Source organism: Syngnathus leptorhynchus, chromosome 15 (assembly GCF_054491065.1).
Source record: "Syngnathus leptorhynchus isolate UIUO chromosome 15, UIUO_Slep, whole genome shotgun sequence".
Classification (NCBI taxonomy): domain Eukaryota; kingdom Metazoa; phylum Chordata; class Actinopteri; order Syngnathiformes; family Syngnathidae; genus Syngnathus; species Syngnathus leptorhynchus.
This window is the reverse complement of record NC_141209.1, coordinates 7,221,198-7,241,140: the sequence shown is the minus strand read 5'-3', so window position 1 is coordinate 7,241,140 and position 19,943 is coordinate 7,221,198. Positions and strand designations below refer to the sequence as shown.

The 19,943-nt window shown below is 42.6% G+C and overlaps 2 protein-coding genes across 3 annotated transcripts; one reads left to right on the top strand and one right to left on the bottom strand.

The window, feature by feature from the left end:
• The first annotated feature begins 4,434 nt into the window (after positions 1-4,434).
• ankrd63 (ankyrin repeat domain 63) lies at positions 4,435-6,449 on the top strand. Its single transcript, XM_085932379.1, has one exon. The coding sequence runs from the start codon at positions 4,649-4,651 to the stop codon at positions 6,200-6,202; it is 1,554 nt and encodes a 517-aa protein (XP_085788505.1). The 5' UTR covers positions 4,435-4,648; the 3' UTR covers positions 6,203-6,449.
• A 233-nt stretch (positions 6,450-6,682) lies between these two features.
• On the bottom strand, positions 6,683-19,909 carry pak6 (p21 (RAC1) activated kinase 6). 2 transcript variants are annotated; one of them, XM_085932064.1, is made up of 9 exons: positions 19,553-19,909; positions 12,963-13,951; positions 10,901-11,545; positions 10,107-10,637; positions 9,423-9,556; positions 8,684-8,810; positions 8,476-8,601; positions 8,265-8,399; positions 6,683-7,987 (listed from the first exon to the last, which is right to left on the bottom strand). In XM_085932064.1, the coding sequence occupies exons 2-9, from the start codon at positions 13,164-13,166 to the stop codon at positions 7,820-7,822; spliced, it is 2,070 nt and encodes a 689-aa protein (XP_085788190.1). In that variant the 5' UTR covers positions 13,167-13,951; positions 19,553-19,909; the 3' UTR covers positions 6,683-7,819. The 2 variants fall into 2 exon arrangements, with proteins under 2 accessions (XP_085788190.1, XP_085788191.1); XM_085932065.1 differs by having other exon boundaries at positions 12,963-13,211.
• Between the last annotated feature and the right edge of the window lie 34 nt (positions 19,910-19,943).

Below are 19,943 nucleotides of genomic sequence, written 5' to 3'. Positions count from 1 at the left end.
TTTGGGGGTAGTACAATTAAGCTCAGAGTCAAAAACAATCTCTATGTTCTTTCAATATTGTGAAGGTTTAAATACTAATCATTTTCGGGAACAGTTTCTTTGTTTTGCCTTCAGGACCAATTAATAAAACCTTGTTCAGTTGCAGGAGATTCACTGCCATCCTCGATTTAGTAGCTAAAATACATTCTGCTGTTATGCCACCTGATTACATTGCCAAAGGCACATGCTGATTAAACAGTTTGGGACTTAAAATAGACCCTTGAGGCATCCCACACTTAATTTCATTTCAAAAACTGCCTGTTGGGGAATAAAATAATTCAGTTTTATGGGAAAAATATGTCTTAATTGAGGTTGTAAATTTAGGTTAGTGTGGTCATTAATGACCATTCTTTTACTACAGTTATTGTAGCAGTTAAAACTTGAAACATACCATTCATTTCCCCACCATCGCATTTTGTTTTGCATTTTCTCTATGACACAGCAGATGACAAGTGGGTGTGAGATGGCTCATCGTGACAGCACCCACGATGACACCATGCATTTATGTTATGCACTTAAAGCAGATGACTCAACCTCTACCTCTTTGTGGAGTTAAGTCTTATATTTAAACGAAATGCTTTTACAAAGCTTCATCGTCTGTGCTCTGAGTGAAGCTCTCAAATCTCTCAGTGTGTGAGCATTTGGAGGTTGGAAGCGGAGAATGTCAGAGCGTGTGTGTGGGAGAGAATGGATAAGCGTGGGCCACAGGGCTGCCTGTTTATTTTAAAAGATGTGAACTTCCTCCTGGAAGCGTAGTGGAGGTTTTGTCCTCAGGTGCGCTTTGACTCCTGTGATATTTTGTATCCTGTTATATGAATTTGAGCCAGGAATCAAACAATGTAAGAAACTTACTATTATTATTATTATTATTTATTTATTTATTTTTTTAATCTCGTATAAAGTACCTGAAAGCAATACTTGGAGGGATTTGCAAGTACTTTAATGGAAAATAACAGAAATGTGGATGGCCACGTGAGGAAATGTTTCAAAATGAAAAAAATATTAAAATTAACACTGACTGAGACTGCAAGAACCAGAATGAAAAGTGGGAGAAGATGCATGATATTTGGTTGGCATTCCGTCAGTACCTATCCACTCGTGTTGTGGAGTTGCCTTTGTGCAGCTGACCTTTACACCAGGTGCAACTGAGCATCAGGCATCACTGCTCACCGCAGCTGTAAACAAAATCCATTTGTACAATTTATTGATCTGTCAGAGCTGAGAGGGCCTGCAAGGCCGCAAATAGGCACCACCAGCTGGGAGATGGAACGGAAGTTCTGGAGCCCTTCTATTTCCCCCGCATCATTGCAGGAAGGGAATTTCCATCAGGCCAGACAGATTGCATAGGGGGAACACAGGTGGTACACTGATAACAACACTGTGGCAAAGAAAAATATATTTTTTATTAAATTAATTTAATTGAGTTAGCCACCACAAACATTTTAAGAATTTCATTATTTCGCTTACATTTTTACAATGATAGAGTGATTCTGATGAGGGCAACAAATGCTCTTTGTTAATTACATTTGTGGAACAAATGTGTTCATATTTACTTACCGTATTTTCCGGACTATAAGGCGCACCTAAAAACCAAAGATTTTCTTAAAAGCCTTCTTATATATGGACCAAATTCCTGAATTTAAACTGGCCCGAAGCATTGTGTCATGAAATCAATCATAAGTGGCCCGCTGAAGACTATGAATCATGAATCAAAAAGACTATGATCATTATTTTGTGATTATAAAGTAATTTATTGCGTCTGAAGTTGGAATTAAAAAGATAAAATGGAGAATGATTTCATTTGGATTAAAAATCTGACATGATGCATTAATGATGTGCCTTATAGTCCGGTGCGCTTTATATAAGGACAACGTTTTAAAATGAGCCATTCATTGAAGGTGCACCTTATAGTCCGGTGCGCCTTATAGTCCAGAAAATACGGTACCTTTCACAAATGATTAACTCGAACATTTTTGGCCAACTATCAACTAGTCCTTATAATATAATTATTTGCATGAAGTTAGTGAACTGTTTCACCCAACTGTGCATAGAAATCTATTTTGATGGACATCGTGCTCTGTGACCACCACCACCACATTTGGCAAGCAGCTAATTCGGTCTTGTCCATAATTTTCTTCTTCTGAGTACTAATATTAACCCTCTTCTCAAAAACAGCAGCCTACTGTTTAGCATCAGGTTGTCACAGAAGCTAATTGATGAGAACGGAGGCAGTAGGCCCACTGAGGGCTCCGCCTCATATACTGGATCTGTGTGTGACATCAGGATCTTCAGCTGCAACCTCAATTAAATTGTCCCATCTTCCCATGTCCCTTCTCTGCTGGTGTTACCAAGCACTATTTTTATAGTATAAATTCTAGTATCAGTTTTGTAAAATTGTACTAATTTATTCATCACAGTTTATTGTCACGACTCGCCCCCGGTCAGTCCATTGTGTGTATATTTTGTCATCGTTTCTGTCCGTGTGTCTGTGTGCTCGCCCCTCCCCTCATGTGTGCCCATGATCAATGTAATCACGTTCACCTTCCTCTCGTTGCATGTCTTGTATTTAAATCCTGTCTGCGTGTCACTTCCTGTCAGATTGTTGATGTCTTCTTGTCTCTTGTACCACGTCTTTGTTTGTCAGTGCCGTTTCTGTCGGTCAGTTAAATTCTATCGGTGGGACTCTTTCACTAACGAATGAAATTTCAAATTCCTCCAAGGAGTCTGGATGAATCTTGCTAAATCTTGTTACAGCTAAAATCAATTATATGTGGTTGCTGGCTTTAGGAAACTACTAATAGGCACAATCAACATGTTTATTTTTTTGTAACCATGTATTTGTGTGTTTGGCTCTGTCACAAACATTTCATTTAATAGTTTTCGTAGAAAACGCGGCTACTCAAAGGACAGCAACAACTGTTGTTGCTGGGCAATTGAGAAGGAACAACAAGGCCACATTTTGAGAGTGATAAATTCCAGGAAAGAGACAATTTCCAGGTTTGAAAATAGAGATTAATCAGATTGATTGTACTTCAATTGGCAATTGAGATCTGGGGACGAAAGGTACAACCTCCTGTGAATCAAGAGTATTTTTCACCAGGCAGTAAATGTGATAGTCCTCACTATGTATTACTCATGAGTTTTCTCAGTTAGACAAAACATGAACCGGTCCATGGAGGACAAGGGGCAAGTTCAGTCAATGCTAGGAAATTTTAGTTCCAATGAACCCGATCCCTCAGGTAATGCAAAACTAATCTTGTTTAATCCCAAGTGACAGAAGCCGAGCTTTGAGTTGCCAAGAGACACTTGTCCACTAATATTCATTTTTATTTTTTTTAGATTTCCATTATCAAGTTTTCATTCCTCGGTGAACATTGACGCATGTTGATTTTGTAGCCCCGAGTGTGCGATGTCCCCTGCGACTTATTACGGATGCAGATAGCACCTGAACTTGACAGAGATTCAAATTTTTCAAATCAAGGATTCAGAGTACATCCTGCCTGGTTTGACTGAGCAATGAATGAAAGATCAGGTATTTACCATGGTGTCTCCGATTTAATGCATACGTCTGTCCAATTAGTAAATCTCATGGCACCTAACCAACCACATTTCATTCATTTGTGCTGTCCCATTTATTTGTGTTAGTGGATGGAATGATTTCTATGACAGAGATTCTAACCAGGGTGCCATGGCACCCGAGTATGCCGCGAGGGATCATCTAAGGTTCCATGGGAAAATTATCCAATTTTAATTAATTTGTCAGAAGGTTATTCATTCATTTTCAATTACAAATATATTTTTATTCATCTTTTTATGCTTGTGACATGGTTATGGGCAGAAAAATTTGTTTTTTTCCATTAGCTAATGCTAAATCAGACGAGAGACAAGTCTGCTTTTGCAAATTATTTATTTATTTATTTATTTGACTTTTATAGACGTATTTTTAATACTTCATACTATTCAACGCACCTTATACTCCAGTGTCATTCAGTAGTGAATATTAAAAGGGGGAGTTTGCATTTGATTTAAAACTTCCGTGTTGTTAACTGTTAATATAATCTGACAGTAATAAATAACCATCCCATTGGGACTTTATTTCATTGGCTTTGAATTGTGCGAAAAGTACTGATGGGATACCACATTCAAAAAGCAAGTACGAAAGAAACAATACTTTTGCTTTCCATTTGGAAGAGCTCTTGAATTTGGACTTTTCCCTCCAATTTGTCAAAAAATACCCCAAAGATTCTGTGAATGTGTTATCAAGTTCTTTTCCATAATAGAAAAATGGAAATGATTTTTTTAACCTCGCATTAAAAACACAATCCGTTTTTTTGTCCTTGAGTTATTATTCTTTTCAAACAGCACCTATTTTTCTCCAGGCATAGAGTGTTGTGGCTGAATGGATGCTGCCACTGCATAATGGTCCTCAGACATTTGTTTCCTTGGCAACGTTGGGAGAGCATGTGTGGAGAGGGAGGTATAAAAACCGACAGCCCTTCTCCGAGTCTTAGCACTCTCCCTGTCCAAGGGGAGATTTGGAGAACTTATACGCACTCCCAGTTGGCGATCTTTTCTTTCCGCTCGCTCCTGAGGACTTAGGTATTGCAGAATGATGCGACCCAAAGATTTACGCCAAGGCTCCGGCACCAAGACCTTCCTTGATGCCATGCACGGTGGCAAAGTTCACCTTGCGCGTTTCATTCTGGATGCCCTGGACGGACGGATCATCAACTCCAAGACCGAAAACAGCCGCACCCCGCTAATTTACGCCGTATGTCTACAAGAAGCCGGGACGAGAGCCAAGTTCGCTCGGCTCCTACTGGAGAAAGGGGCCGATGTCAACTGCCAGGATGAAGAAGGTCGAACGGCTCTGAGTCATGCCTGTGAGTTGGGTCACCTCGACGTGGTCAAGATTCTCGTTCAGTTCAATGCCGATCCAGATATCTCCGACGTGTGGGGTAACAGTGCTATAATGTATGCCGCCTTTTCTGGCCACAGCCCGGTGCTTGAGTTTCTGGTCCGAGCTTTCAAAAGACTTGGACTGAAAATGGACAGAATGAATAACGCCGGACATACAGCCATCGAAGTGGCCGACTTCTTTGGACACAATCACTGTGTGCAGATTTTAAACTTTCACTGCAGACGGAGTGTGGTCGCAGATGAACCGCTTGATCCGGGAAATGTTGGTGATGGTGAGCTGCCCAACAGACTCCCCAGGCATGTCTTGGAAAAGTTCTCCAAACAGGTCAACAGCAAAGAAGAGCAATTACCAGGCCTACTTCAGAAACAGACGAAGATCGGGGACAGCAGCGGATTGTGGAACCGCTTTACATGTCCCAAGAATCAGAGTCATGAACAGAACCATCGCCACAAATGTTCTCTGCCATCTCAGAAAGGCCAAACCGATGGAGAGCACAGTCTTTCCTTCACGGCCAAACAACTCCAAAACTCCCAGATTCCCGATCTAAGGCGGATGAGAACGTTCAACTCGCCAGCTGAAGCTAACCCAAAAGAAGTCAAAGAAGAAACTGGTGCCCAAGAGAAAGCACCGCAACGATTTCCTCCCTGCGGGAAAGCAAAGTCCTTCAACCTGGACCTTTTGAGCATCAGGAAACAGTCCTACCAGGGAGACGTGCACGACTTGAGCCTGTCAGCCAACAAATTCAAGAGAGCCTCCCTGCAGGATGACCGATGTCTCCTGGACAAGATGGAATGTCAGGGAAACTCCCGGTTGCTGGCAAGCGATGCAGAAAAAACAGTTCCAAAAGCTCCTTTGGGCATCAAGTGTCAGACGGCGAAAGCCCTGGAGGAGAAGTCAAAGACAGATGAGCTGCAGAAGAAGGCAAGTTTCTCACACAGTGGCAAACACAACAAAATAATGTTCAGCCGAGCGGGGACGGAGGCGGGGAAGATGCCCGGCCGCGGCCCGGGGTTCATGGGCCTCGGAACGAGACTGTTCCGTCGATTCACCGCACCTGAGTTCATGAGGATGGTCACAGACTGTTCTTCGGGCTCGTCCAACAGCAGAGGACGGATGTCACGCTCCGAGACCTTCCCTCTCTCCCACACGCACCAGCAGGTCAACAGTCAACCCAGCGTAGATAGCATCAGCGGAGTCAAATGCGAGTTTGAAAGCTCTTCGTCTCAGTCGGCGCTCGATTAGGAGGACAAGAAGGAGTGACACTTTTACGCCGCTTGCTTGCTGATCATAAGAACACGTTTTGTTTTTTTGGGGCTTTCCAGTGTTCCTGATTGAAACCTGCTCTAGACTACGAGATTTGATTTTTATTATAGGTACAATCACTGGCTACCTTATTAGATTATAAAAAATGTACGCTTTGATTGTCATTATCAGGGAATTATATTTTTGCTTGTATTATTATGCTTACTTTAATTGGGAAGTTATTATAAACAGGTACATTTAGAGCAGTGCGCTTTACTACAATATGATGATTATTTATAGTGTAAAAATACAAGTATTTGATATTGCTTCTGCATTTATATGAACTTTTTTTTTTTTTTGCCAAATTGTATTCAGTGACTGTGCTGTATGATTCACGCTGAATAAACACCAGCCCTTTCAACCACCTCGTCCTACTGTGTGCGTGAGTGAGCGATGAATCACGGATCTTCCATATGCGTCATTTATTTGGTTTGTACAAAACGAAAATCCAGTCTCATTCTCTTTTTCATCAATGATCGGCACACATAGAAATACAGGAGTCAAAGACGAGTGTATGTGCAAAGTGTGTCTCAGCAGGTGGGCGTCTCGCAGCATCACATGCCAAGCGTGTGTGTGCTTCTACTAGAAAAATCAAACATCTTGACAATCAAAACACAAGTTAGGTTTCAACTGTTTCCCTAAAAAAAAAAAAAAGTCTGTAACAGTACAAATGGGCTTATTTGTTCGCTGAGATGCCCTCACCCGTACATCCATGTGCTGGCAAACACACATGCACAAACCGATATACACTCATAGCTACACGCTCGCAATTCTGTAAAGAAACTTGAATGATTTTAATATATTTTGATAAACAGTCGTAAGGACCTACCGGAATTTTATGACTATTATCTGCTTATATTGAAGGTCCATAATGGAAACCTAACTTCATATCATACAAACAACCCACAAAACACCTGTTGGAAATGAAGAACACGTGTGGAAAGGAGGAGATTTTCCAGTGAGCCCACAATAGCAGCATGGCTTTCATCTAACCACTTGTGATGCTAATAACAGAGGATGCTCTTTCAACATCCTCGGTTTAGTACATATTCAAGCATTCACTTCAGGCCAGGTGTGCCTCCGTTTGGCCATGCAAAGAGTTCTCTTGTCACTGTCTCAGCTGAGATTCGAATCACGACAGTTTTGACTGTGCAGAGGTAAACCAGTTGAACAACCCGCTCCTACAGCTTTACTTTATCTCAAGTGATGGCCGCTATAAAAATAGAGTTTATCTTTTGCAGTAGTGTATGACGTATTATTCTGATATGAGCACCATCTTGCATGTGTCGAAGCCCACAGACTATCACAAGAAACCAATCAGTGTTTTTGACTGACTTGAGTGATTTGCATGCTGCCTTGAATTCACTCCTAAAGTGCTTCTCACATGCCCAAAAGACCATGCGGTGTCTTACGACCCGAGTTCGACATTGTCGCTCACGTGGCGGCATTGGGCTGCGTCCATGTAGCCCGTTGGTTTGGGTGCGTGAGGAATCGAAGAAACTACGCTTGATCGTCACGGTTGGACTTTTAAGTAGGAAACCGGGAACGCCTCAGGGGTCAGCAGCGGGACATGCGCTTGCGGTACTGTTCCACTAGGGGGACCAGGCACTGAGGTGAGCCGCTCTGCAGCAGGAAGGGGTGCTCCAGCAGGTCAGTGGCACTGGCCCGCTCGAGGGGGTCCCGAGTCAGCATACGGTCCAGAAAGTCCTTAAGAACTGGGGACACCTGGATCAGAGGAGGGGAGCAGATTTTTTCGAGCTGCTTTTCTAGGAATGTTCTCAAATATGAAAATGTAAACATTTCCAGAGCTATAAAGAAACAAACTGTTGCAGTGGTTTTTATGTTTCCTGATTGTTCTGAATTAATTTACATGCTCACTATCTTCACACGAATGAATATCTCATTATTAACAGGGAGGTCAACACAAAGGTTCTTTACAATAATACTAATAGTAGTAATACAAAATAATACTGTATATCTTCATAGACAGAATTTTGTATACCTGGCTGACATTTCGCACAGTCGGAGCAGGCTCATCTCTCAGTCTCTTCATAGCTGCCACGGGGGTTTCACTGAAATACGGTGGCTCTCCATCCACCATCTCCACCACCATGACACCCATGGACCACACATCCACCTGGTGCAACACACACACACACAGAGCACAGATATTGGCCATGCAATCTTTTGGCAGAAGTTGCATGCCTCCTCACCTCAGTGCCATATGGCGATTTGGAAATGACTTCTGGAGCCATCCAATAAGGAGTCCCCACTAGAGACTTCCTCTTGGGGATGTCCTTACTGATCTGAGCGCAGAAGCCAAAGTCGGAGAGTTTGACCTGAAGGGGAGGGCGGGGGGGACAATAAGAACACTTACAAAGCAAAAATGGCATATGAGACAACAATATGATGACGACATACTCTTCCATCTAATGTGAGTAGTATTGAGTCACTCTTGATGTCTCTGTGAATCACTCCCTGCGAGTGGAGGTAGGCCAGGGCTTGCAAAACCGCTTCACATACTGTGGCAATCTGCTCTTCACTCAGCCTACAATGACCATAGCAGACAAAAGAGTATCGAGGAGAGAGAGAGAGAGAGAGAGAGAGAGAGAGAGAAAGAGAGAGAGAGACAGAGAGCATTTCATCATTTGGCAGGCATGCACACATTTTTAAGTAGCACCTAATTGACAGCTCAAATTATGAAGCACCGTGAATTCAAGAAAATGACTGAAAATGAATGAAAGAAATGAGCAATGGGTTCATTCAACTGCTACATTTAAAGAAAGTGTTCATTCAAACATTTGCTCAAGACTGATATTAAATTGATAAGAAGACCAACAGCTGTATTACTCCTGCGTGGAACATTACAAAAAAAAGGAGCAACACGTATTGTGTAGAGTGTTACACAATAACATCCTAAAACAAATTAAATAGAATGAAGTTGTCATCTTGTCTTGGGCATATGTCACTTTTAGGATGTTCACATCCGGTTTATAACTTGTTTTCATGCAAGCTCGGGCTGTGCAAGGAGTCTTGAAAGACAACCTTTGTGTATCTTTGTGTAACCAGAAGCTCAAGTTGATACTACACTGCCTCTTTGTGGTAGAAGTGTGTATTTAAAATATTCTGGAAGGCCGTGAAAAAGTTTTGCTGATCCTACCTGGTTTCAGACACAATGTTGGTAAGTGCTCCACCTTGCAGATACTCCATAATCACCCACAGTTCTTCCTCCACAAGCGCAGATTTATACATCTCCACAACATTTCTGTGCTGATAGTCCCTCATGATCACCACCTATGGAACACAATGGATAACAATGGAGTACAGTGCTAGCGACATTTTCAGTGTCTGGATTAAAAGCTTATCATATGAAAAATATTTCTCCACAGAAGTTAGTCCCTGGTGAATTTTTTTGAACTAGAACATTTTGGATGTGAGTGAAATAGGGCATCAAGAGCTATACCAGTAGCATGATTCCATTTCAGGATACATTGTTGTTTTTATTATTTTATTTTTAGTTAACTGCCTTTCGTTTTGGTGATTGGCCGGTAGAAAGCATGCATATTTAATTCACCTATCCAAAAGGTGATTGATAGCATATATTTTGCCTTACAGGCATCCCCCTGTTTTGCATATTTCCAAGTTCCCATAAAGCCTTTGGGCAAGGGCACTGTAAAGGGCGGAAACTTTGGACTATTACATGGCTCATAAGCAAAGGTCTCACAAAATATATTAGAATAATAAAAGGCCGATGGGGCTCAATGTCACGTGTTTAATGTGGTGCAAAATATCATGCTAAGGCTGCGCTTCCTGCTGAGGTCGAATCAATGTGATAGTATGGTACCTCGTTGAAGAGCAATTCCCTCCTCTGCTGCCTTCGCAGGTCCATCATCTTCACCGCCACCTGCCGACCACTGTGCTTCTCTGCGGCAATGCAAACCACTCCAGTTGAACCCTCTCCAATCTTCACAAAGTTTTCCAGATAAGACCTCGGATCCCCTTTATCCACCACCATCTGGAGGGCGGCTTTAAATTGTTCATGGGTCACCTTCGGTGGGTCTGGCGGCGGTCGAGGCGAAGGGTGAGGGAGTCGGAAAGCGGGTGAGCATGTACCGGGAGGACTGGTGGCGAGAGAACCTGTAGGGGAGGGTCGAGGTTGGGATGGGCTGTCCTGTCGGGGGTAAGGAGGATTAGGGCAGCCAGAGTGCCTAAGAAAAGTATCGGGTCCATTGGGCCGTAGTCCCATATTGGGGGACAGTCCTAAAGTATAGCTCGCTGAGGATCGCACGGTACGCTGAGGTCTGATGCTGCTCACGAGAGGACTGCTGGTGCCGGTGGGCAGGAAGCCAGAGTGGCACCTCACCGCTGAATCTGTCTGCAGAGGAGAAGACAAAGTGAGTGGGTGTCAAGGGTTGAATGGGGATCAGGTCCTTCTGCATCACTAAATAATAAACAATCACTAGATAAGAACAAATACACAACAATAATTGTTTGATAAGAAGCTGTAGTACCGATGAAGGCACGGGCTAAACATAACCTCTCGACTGTGACGTAGATTTTAGCCATTGTAGCTTCCACTTTAGAAGGTTGAGAGCTTTGCAGTATGGTGCAAATACAGTGCTGCAATGTCAGGCTTACTTTCAGGTCATAGGAGGAGAAAGGCCTCCCCGGGCTGTTCTGGGGTTGCATGTACATCGGTACACTGGGCCGGAGCTCCGTGGGGACGACGCCCTGATCTTGGTGGTGCTGCTGCAGGCTCATAGCCGGGCTATAAAAACATGCAACTGGTATTTGATTGGGTGGCATTCCCCTGGGCAGCTGAAAGTCTCTCTTCCATATGACTCTTTCCTGAGGGCTGCCCACGTAAGAGCCATGACTCGCCATCGCAATGTTCTGGTCCTGGCCTGCTTGAGAGGATCCCTCCAGTGGGCCACCACCAACCTCATAAGTGGATGTGGCTTTTGGTAAAATCCCATTTGGCTGCAAAGTGATGCTCTTCTTCATTCCTAAGTAGGGAGTGTTGGACTCACTGTGGATGTTTCTCGCTTTGTCCCTCCAGTGATCCTGACCCTCTTCATCTTCATCATCTTGAATCAGGCCTTCGTATTGATAAGCGTCTCCCTCGTTCACCTCTCCCAGTCTTCCCAAGGACTGGGCCCTCTTCCTTGCTGAGGGGCTGCTCTTCCGCAAAGAATTGGAACTGGTCACAGACAGACGGCTCATATCGTTGATCATGGCTGTGATGTAGTCTCCGTGACCGATCATACTCCCACGCACAATGGTCTGAAAAAAGAAGAGACATTGAAGTACAGTATGGTCGACTAGTGAAAAGAATAATGAGGGTTATATAATCACTGTTAAAGTTAAATTTAGACTCCAGAATGTGTAAAGGACATCATTGTCAAGACTCGAATTAAATCCCCTGGTGGCTTCTTATAAAACACTTAAAAAGATAGTGAGTGTGCAAATGAGGCATATTAAAATCCACAGTATGGTATTCAGTGAACAGAAGGCATGTTGAGGCAAAAGACCCGAGCCTTCCTTGACGGAAATGACACAAGCGTAAAATGTTTTGCCATTGCAACACTAACACGGAGCGTGTGGTGTCTTATTCGTCTGCTAGAGTCGGTTCATGCCAGGCAAAAGCCTCTTTTGTGTCTCGGACCGTGTGCATGTCACGTGGGAGGAGATCGGATGACAACCTCAAAGGTGAGATAATCACCTTGTCGGTAATAACTTTTTACAAAAGAGGTGAAATAGAATACAAGGAATATAGACAGCACAGAGGCAATAATTATGAATCACAAGATTAATAGACCTCTTTTCACAGTTTGGTCATGTGACATTTGTAATCTGAGCCGTGATTGGTTGTTACATGTGCTCTGAGCACACTTGTCATTTTCAGGCAAGTGGGAAATTCTTTTTAAAGATATTAATTGTACATGAAAAATAATGGATTTAGCAAATTAATTGCTGGCAAAATATTAATTGAACTGTACTGCTGAAAATTGCTAAATAAGTAACGCATAGGTTTATTCATACTCCACAAACGCCGTACAACTTTTTGGGGGCTTTAATTGACAATCATTAACTCTTATGACTTCCATTATGGCAAAATTTGTTCAAAACAGAAACAAATCCTAGAATGCCGTTCCAAATGCTTTATCGTTCTAGATGCGCCACTGTATTTTACAAGCCATTAATGAGCCTTAATGGGAGATTGTACTTCTCATTCTGTAAAGTGCCAATTAAAAATAAGGTGCTTTGTGTTTGTCCTCCCCTAAATGTTCTGGGAAAGGAAAGAAGTCGTTTCCAGGTTGGCCTCTCCTTTGCTTTCCTTTTTATATGACCTGTTAGGTAACACATCGGCTGTTATCAATTGCTTATATGGAGCAATGAAATTTACTGCCCCTTTAAAGGTTCAACATTTTACAGTAACAGTACACAGCAGGGTCATTAGCCCAACAGACAAGGGAGCAAACACATCAGGAGAGGAGCAGGACTTGTGTTTTCTCAGCATTTTCTGAGACACCTGTAAGTCTCAGTAGGACAGAGCGACACTTGCGCAATATTGATACTAAAAGCAGCAGCGGTGACGCACCAGGTATCGACTAAATATTTGCATTTGCAACTGAACCAAAGGCGGTTCTTGAATGAGTCATAAATTCAAGTTAAGAACAGGGTGGAGTATGCTGTGTACCTTCTTGGGCCTTAGCTCCACTTCTGTAATCCTGGAAGGGTCCACCATGGGCCTGGGTCTGCGCAGGTTCTCTATCAGGCTGTGCCATTGTGTGGGAAGACCGATAAAGCAGCCACGCTTGGCATCAAATGAGGTGTGGACGCGGTGTTCAAAGTTCTTGGGGGCAGATATCTCGGGCCTCTTCTTTTTCTTCTTGCGAAACATTCTCACGTCCACAAGGGAGGCAGCGTGCCGGTGTCAACAAAATCCCTGTAGAGACACGTTTTCATTTGGAAGAATGTGAACGAATCACTACATATACAGTAAGAAATGTCATTTGCTCAAATGTGACAAGAATGGAAATTTTAGCTCAAAGGATTTTCTAACTTTGCAGCAATATTGGAAGTTGTTTTGTTTCCGAGAGTGGCTCCGTAGGAGAATGGATACATTTGTAAGCAGATGTGTACTGGAGGATGTGTGGTCAATTAAGGCTTATTCATTCTCTTTGCCCTTTTGCTGATGAGCGTGTCGCTGGGCTGGCATGCGCCCACGGGCTTTCAGTGCATTAGCACTGAAAGCAAACAACGGACAAGACACACACGAACATTCTATGACAGGATATCCTTCATAAAACCCAGTTGTAACTCTTTAATATTCTGCCCTGATTAATGGCGCATGTGTCCATGCGTAGTCCCTTTTATTTCATCTCGTAATTATTTCTGTATCGTATCAGGATTAACTATTTCATTTCATAGGAATGGAGAGCGCTCTGTCAAAGGCCAACATGGTACCCGAGATACAATCTCCCATTTTAGCAGGAGTGGGGGGTTGAGGAAATGAGTTTTGTTGTCATCCACTGCTCGGCAGGCAATCACGTTGGCCGTCTCGCCTCTCTCCACCTCTGCCCTCGGACCAGCATGCCTTTAATCGGCATCAACGGCGCCTGTTAGGACGCTGCTCGGACTGCCTTGCCCATCTCAACATGACACGCTGGTCATATCAGCTCAGTTCTGCTTGTGGGGGAAAAAAAGGGCGGATTATAGAGGGATTGGGGGGGGGGGTTCAGCGTGAAGGAAAGTGTCGCCCTCCAAGGATAATTTAATCACGAGGCTAATATGCTAAGTGAGGCGTAAGTGCAACTATATGGTGGTTTGCTCTTCCGATATGTACACAATCAAATCTGCCTGAAAGGTACATTATGATGCCACCTTGATGGGAAATGGCAGCGGTGAGCGTATCTGAATCACCTAAACACTATCAGAAGCACTGACCTACATTTCCAGCCTCAATTCTAATAATATTTGTTTAGTTTAGTTTCTTCTGTTCGTTGTGACAGGTATGTTGAGGATAAACATACTGGTAATTACTTGAACTGAACACAAAATACATGAAGTTTTTTTTTTTGTTATTTAGAAGTCCACTACATATTATGTGCTGTTATATTGCAATTTTGTGGAGTTGTTTTTGTAATAGTCATGAAGAGGTGGATTCAGGCTCAGGTGCTCCACTGATTAAACTCATATTTGCTTTTAAAGAAAAATGTAAATGGAGAGAAAAAAATGCATTGCTGTGTCATAATAAAAAAACATTTTTTTTTAAAATAAAAAAATTAAATTAAATCAGCTCATATGCACATTTATAGGTAGGTTAACATTTTCTGTCATTATGCGGCGCTTCTTGATGGGTTTTTTTTAAATGTTAGGGTGCAAAGAAAGATGCAGCAAAACACAAGACTTACATTCGTACATGCATCGTCCCCCCCTAATCTTCTGCTCAACATGCAGATGTTGACACTGCCTGAGCCAATATTTACAGATAATGCCCATGTATCCTTTTACAAGCAGATCGATCAATATTTACTCATGGGTGAAATACAAACTGTTACAATCCCACTATGTCAGCAGCAATAGTCGAATGATAGCAACACAAATAGGACAACTGCATTGTCGAGTGTTTTAGCGCTTCACTTAAAAAGTATACAACAGAACCTTATATTCAATATTCATTCTTTACCACAGTTTCCCCTCTATAGGGACCATAAACAAACCACTATCATATTCCAAGCAAGTAGAAACACAAATACTTTGTTGATTTATGCCCATCTAGGAAAATTCTTTTCAAAATTGTTGCCATTTATGGATTTAAAAGCTTCAATCTCATATGACTAACCTAACATTGACGCGATTGACCGTGCCAAGTTTATGGAGTCTTAACCACAACACACGACTTATTTTGTGTAATAGATATCCACAAGCTGTGCAAAATTATGTTACCCAGCCACATAGTCACCCTAAATACTATCGGGACTTGACCTTATGCCTCAGTGGCTTATCTTGAATCTCTCAAAATGCTGAGGCAAAAACTCAGACAGCTACTGCCTGGTGAGGATGAGGTCATGCTGGAATTGTGCTTCATTGGGTATTTCCATCGGTGCAGCCGCAGAAGAATAACATGTGTGGTTAAGGGGGGGGGATTATGCCTAGCCTGACTGGAAGACAAGAAATTGAGAATAAATGAAGCATGCAGTTTGTCAAATGTTTGCCACATAACTGAGCGAATAAATAATAAAGTGGAAATGAAAGTCCATTCATCAGCTTTACCCCTCAGCTGGATGCTCCCTACATTAGCCAGTCAAATAGAAAAATGCAGGCAGGCAATCCATACGCTTGGAGAGGGCCTGTTTTCCGTTCTGTCATGTTCAAATCACCCCAAGCATGAGTTGGACGATTGTGGGGGGGTTGGGGTAGATAAGAGAGCTATTGGATTTGCACGATGGTAGCGCTCAGAGCTGTGGTGAATGATTTTTCCCCCTCTGTACTATTTGCCCTGATTTCTATTTCTTGTTTTTTTTTTATAGACGTGCTTGCATAAATGTGCAGGTGATGGTGGTGCGGGATTAGTGTGGTGCTTCACTGATCTAATTTCAGACTCTCTGGAGCAGCAGTGTTTATTTTGTGCGTGATTCTTGTCAACTAGTGAGGTGAGAGTTCGAACTGGCGGAGATGAGGTAATCCTCTCTTCCGTGCCTGTGGATGCACGTGCGACCCAAAGATAATCCAACTATAATGAATTACAAAATGTCGTCATGGGGGGGGGGTTGGAAAGCATTACGGTTTTATTTGTTTGTTTGTTTGTTTGTTTGTTTGTTTTTGGGACTATGCAATGCAGTGGCAAGAGCTTCAAGATTGCTCTTCTATCAACGTCATTATGATGACCGTTTTGCCCTTTGAATATAATGAGACTCTCCCTTGTGAGGGACATGCAGAGGGTGGATGTTTATAAAATGGTTGGTCATCACCACCTTGCGCTTTGTAAAAGCCTAAAGGCAAAAAACCAAATCACTCCGATAGCTTCTAAGAGCCACGCAAACACCGGACGTGACCAGACAGTACAATATTTATTATTGAAGTTCACGCCTGCTGTTTTATCTTTGAAGTCACCTCTGGAGACATGGAGGGATTGTCAATAGAAGACACCGAGTGATGTAATATGTCGCGTTCAATGACACGGAATAACGCATGCATATTTCATACGTCATGCACAACAAAGTGCTTAAAATCCGAGGAATCTTTGGGACTGGCACGCAGCTGCTGCCTCGGAGAAGTCACTGTATTGTGCAAGTGCAGGCCCTGCAGTGTTTTACTAAAGCAGGTCACTCTAAACTTTGGACTTGCATGAAAGTTGGGAGATAAAAAGTGGTTCATGTGCAGATTTATGTCTGTATTTTACTCCATGCCCATTCCATGATTAATCAGTACCTGCAAAACAACTCAATTCTAAGACAAGGACATATTGAGCACACTCAAGGGCATGTGAAGAGACATTTATGGACTACCTTTAATATCCAAAGTACAGAGTTGCTGCTCAGAAAGAATGCAAATGGTTTTTATAAATAGTCAAGACAGATAAAGTCAATTTTAGCCATCTTCACTATTTACATTTCAGTCCCCAGATGAAACTCCCTGAGCTCATTCATGCTGACATCTATTTGAGTGTTTCTTCATCTTTTCCAAATGTCACATTAGTCATAGCAGTGCATCATGACTCAGAAAACCAAGGCGCATTGGCGTTGGACTAAAAGTTCAAAGATGAAAACCGTAAGATGTGACATATGCGTATATGATTTTAATGCTAGTGTGGAGTAGAAATATTTTGACATATGCAGAACATTAATGCAGTGCATTCAAATGCATTGGCAAAAATAGTAAAATCATAAAAATTACAATTTTTCTTTTCTTTTTTTTTAACGTATTGATATAATGCAGGCCAAAGGCTAAAAAAAAAATCCTTTTTTTTTTTTTTACTCGACCATGACATGATGGGAAAAATGCTTTGTTTGTAGCATTTAACCTACAAGAATGTTCGAAAGTACTTGCGAGTACGTCCGAGCGTACTTATCTAAACGTACTCACAAATACGTTCAAACCTATTTACCAGCTCTACACTTCTGCAGAAATACATACAATGCCAGGAAGTACAAAATCTACCAATCAGTGTGTCTACAAGATTTTGGCACGTGTCTATGGGAACAAAAAGGGGCTTGTTCAAATTCAAAATGTGTTTGATAGGTTCAAGGTCAATCCACCCAAGTTCTTCCACAGCAAATCCATCTACAAAACCACCACGTCACCGACTTTTGCTTTGTGATGAAGTCATGCTGGAACAAAAAGTAGAATCCCCAAATTGTTCTCATAAATTTGTAAGCATACACCAAAATAGACAACGAAAAGAATTGGGATTTAAATATAAAAGCTTGTCCTGTCTTTGAAGTGAACCTCTTCTGTCAGTGTTGAGAGGACATAAATACAACAATAGTAGCAATATCAAAAAGCGAAAGAAAGAAAGAACAATCTGGACACTCAGATGTTGTGACAGCTGAAGGAGGAGAAGGATGAGCAAGCACAGAGGAAGGATGGAGGGAGCTAACGGAGGAGAAGAATTAAACATGTCTGCATCTTTACAAATCACCCACGTCGTGCTTTTCTGTCTCATTCAATGACACCATGTAGCCCACAATGTGCGTGAGACGTAATCTCTTTTTTTTCCGCTATCTTGAGCACTTTCTACCCAGGAGTAAACAAGCTTTTATTGAAAAGGGAATCTGAGGACAATTGCATCAAGGGGCTTCATGCATCATTCTGTCAGTGGACATATCGCCCTCGATTTTGTTTGTTGACAAAATAGACAAAATGGACAAGTTTGTTCTGCCCTGCAGGGAGAAACGTGTGCGTCGAATCTGTTCTGATAACAGTGATGATGTAATGGGAGCATTTTTAGAGTCTTGAGGTGATTGTAAGATGCAATACGGACAAACATCTGTGAGTGAAGTACAACGCTAGAAACAAACATGATGTTGCCTGCTGTACCGGTCCAAGCAGTATGGTGGCCTCAATGGGTCATTCAGGTAGACTGGTGGCTCAAAAAAGTCCACCAATAAGTGTGACTGTGCATGCAAAATGAAAAAAAAAATGGTTTATCCAGTTTGCACAGTGTAGGAAAATACAGATCACATCTCATATAAGATCCACTTTGCTTTCCGATGCATATTGAGCAATTTGACGCAGCCAAATGGTAGCAGTGCCGAGCCGCTCTCTCTCGAGTCTAATTTATTGATGCAGCAGGCTGTGCATATGCTTATGAAAGCTTTGATTTATATTTCTCAGCCTGGACCCATGAGATACAACACGGGTTCAAGCTCTTTTACGGTATCAGTGAGCAGCAACTTTACCATAACCCAACACGGGCACCTTTCAACCCAGTCAGGAGACTCATGGCGCTGTCCTAATTTGGACGGGCTGTTTTAATCCTTGAGTGCTTGATGTCTCATGGCTGCCGGTTACGTTAAGCTGCTAATGCACACGTTTCCCTTCGAGGGCTCACGAATGATATGACAATAACGCCAGCGTTGGGGAGAGCAAGCGTGGCACACAACACCAACACGTATGTTGTGTCATCCTGCATCTGTGAGGCCTCGGATACTTCTTAGCACTTACTTGACCTAAACCCCATCCAAATTCTGAGGGGTGAACTCAATCACAGATTTTGAGTATGGTCTTTTCATTGGTGACTTGGTGAGAAATCCACCTCCAGAGAAGTCCATCCATTTAATTCCAAATATCCTTCCATTTTTAGTTCTTGCATCTGCTTCAATACCTTCACCCAAAATAGTGTCATGTCTACAATACTCATGGACTGATCCAAAACTAGCATTTACACACCATCACTACTACATAATGGGATCATACACACAATATTAGTCCATAGTGATCCATATTAGAAAGCACGACCTTAAAAACTCTGGAGAATGTGGAACCATTTTTAACAATAGAGACGATAGAATGAGGGCTCAGCGTACTATCTTCCAGGAGGAGTGAAGATGCACCCCTTAATAGATGAGAATCATCTCGCTCTTTTTCCCATCAACACGTCCTGGCTGCTTTGCATTCTCACAGCTTCCTCCTCCCACCAACGGCACACATCAACATTCATCAATGCCATTAAGCTTCTTCTTCTAATTCATCCTATTATCAAGAAAGGGAACAGGGGGAGTTCTGGAGGAATAAATCTTTGTTAGCAAGGGACAAAAAAAAAAAAAAAAAACAACCTCTTACCTTGCTGTCCAGTGACGAGGGGAGCCACTCTCCTCCAGGAAGGATTGAAAGCAAGAGTGAGCACATACACTGCTCGTGACACCACTCATGCGCACACACACATGCACCCACACGAGGACATGAGAGGACTGGCTCTCAAGCCAGCGAGCACTGCAGGCTGCCGCTTGCCTGGGAAAGCCTGATGCGTTTCTCCCTCCAGGCACAAGCGCACACTGCCATCTCAAAGGCTCTTTGTCGGGTTCTGATTCATCCCCGGCTGAGTGCTGCTGCAGGTCCGTGCGCCGGCTCCTGGATACGAGGGGAGACTGAAAAACGGACCACAAAAGCCATGTAGAGGACAGGTAGCATCCACTGGGAGAGAATACCTCGGCCCCATCCAGGTCCTTCCATC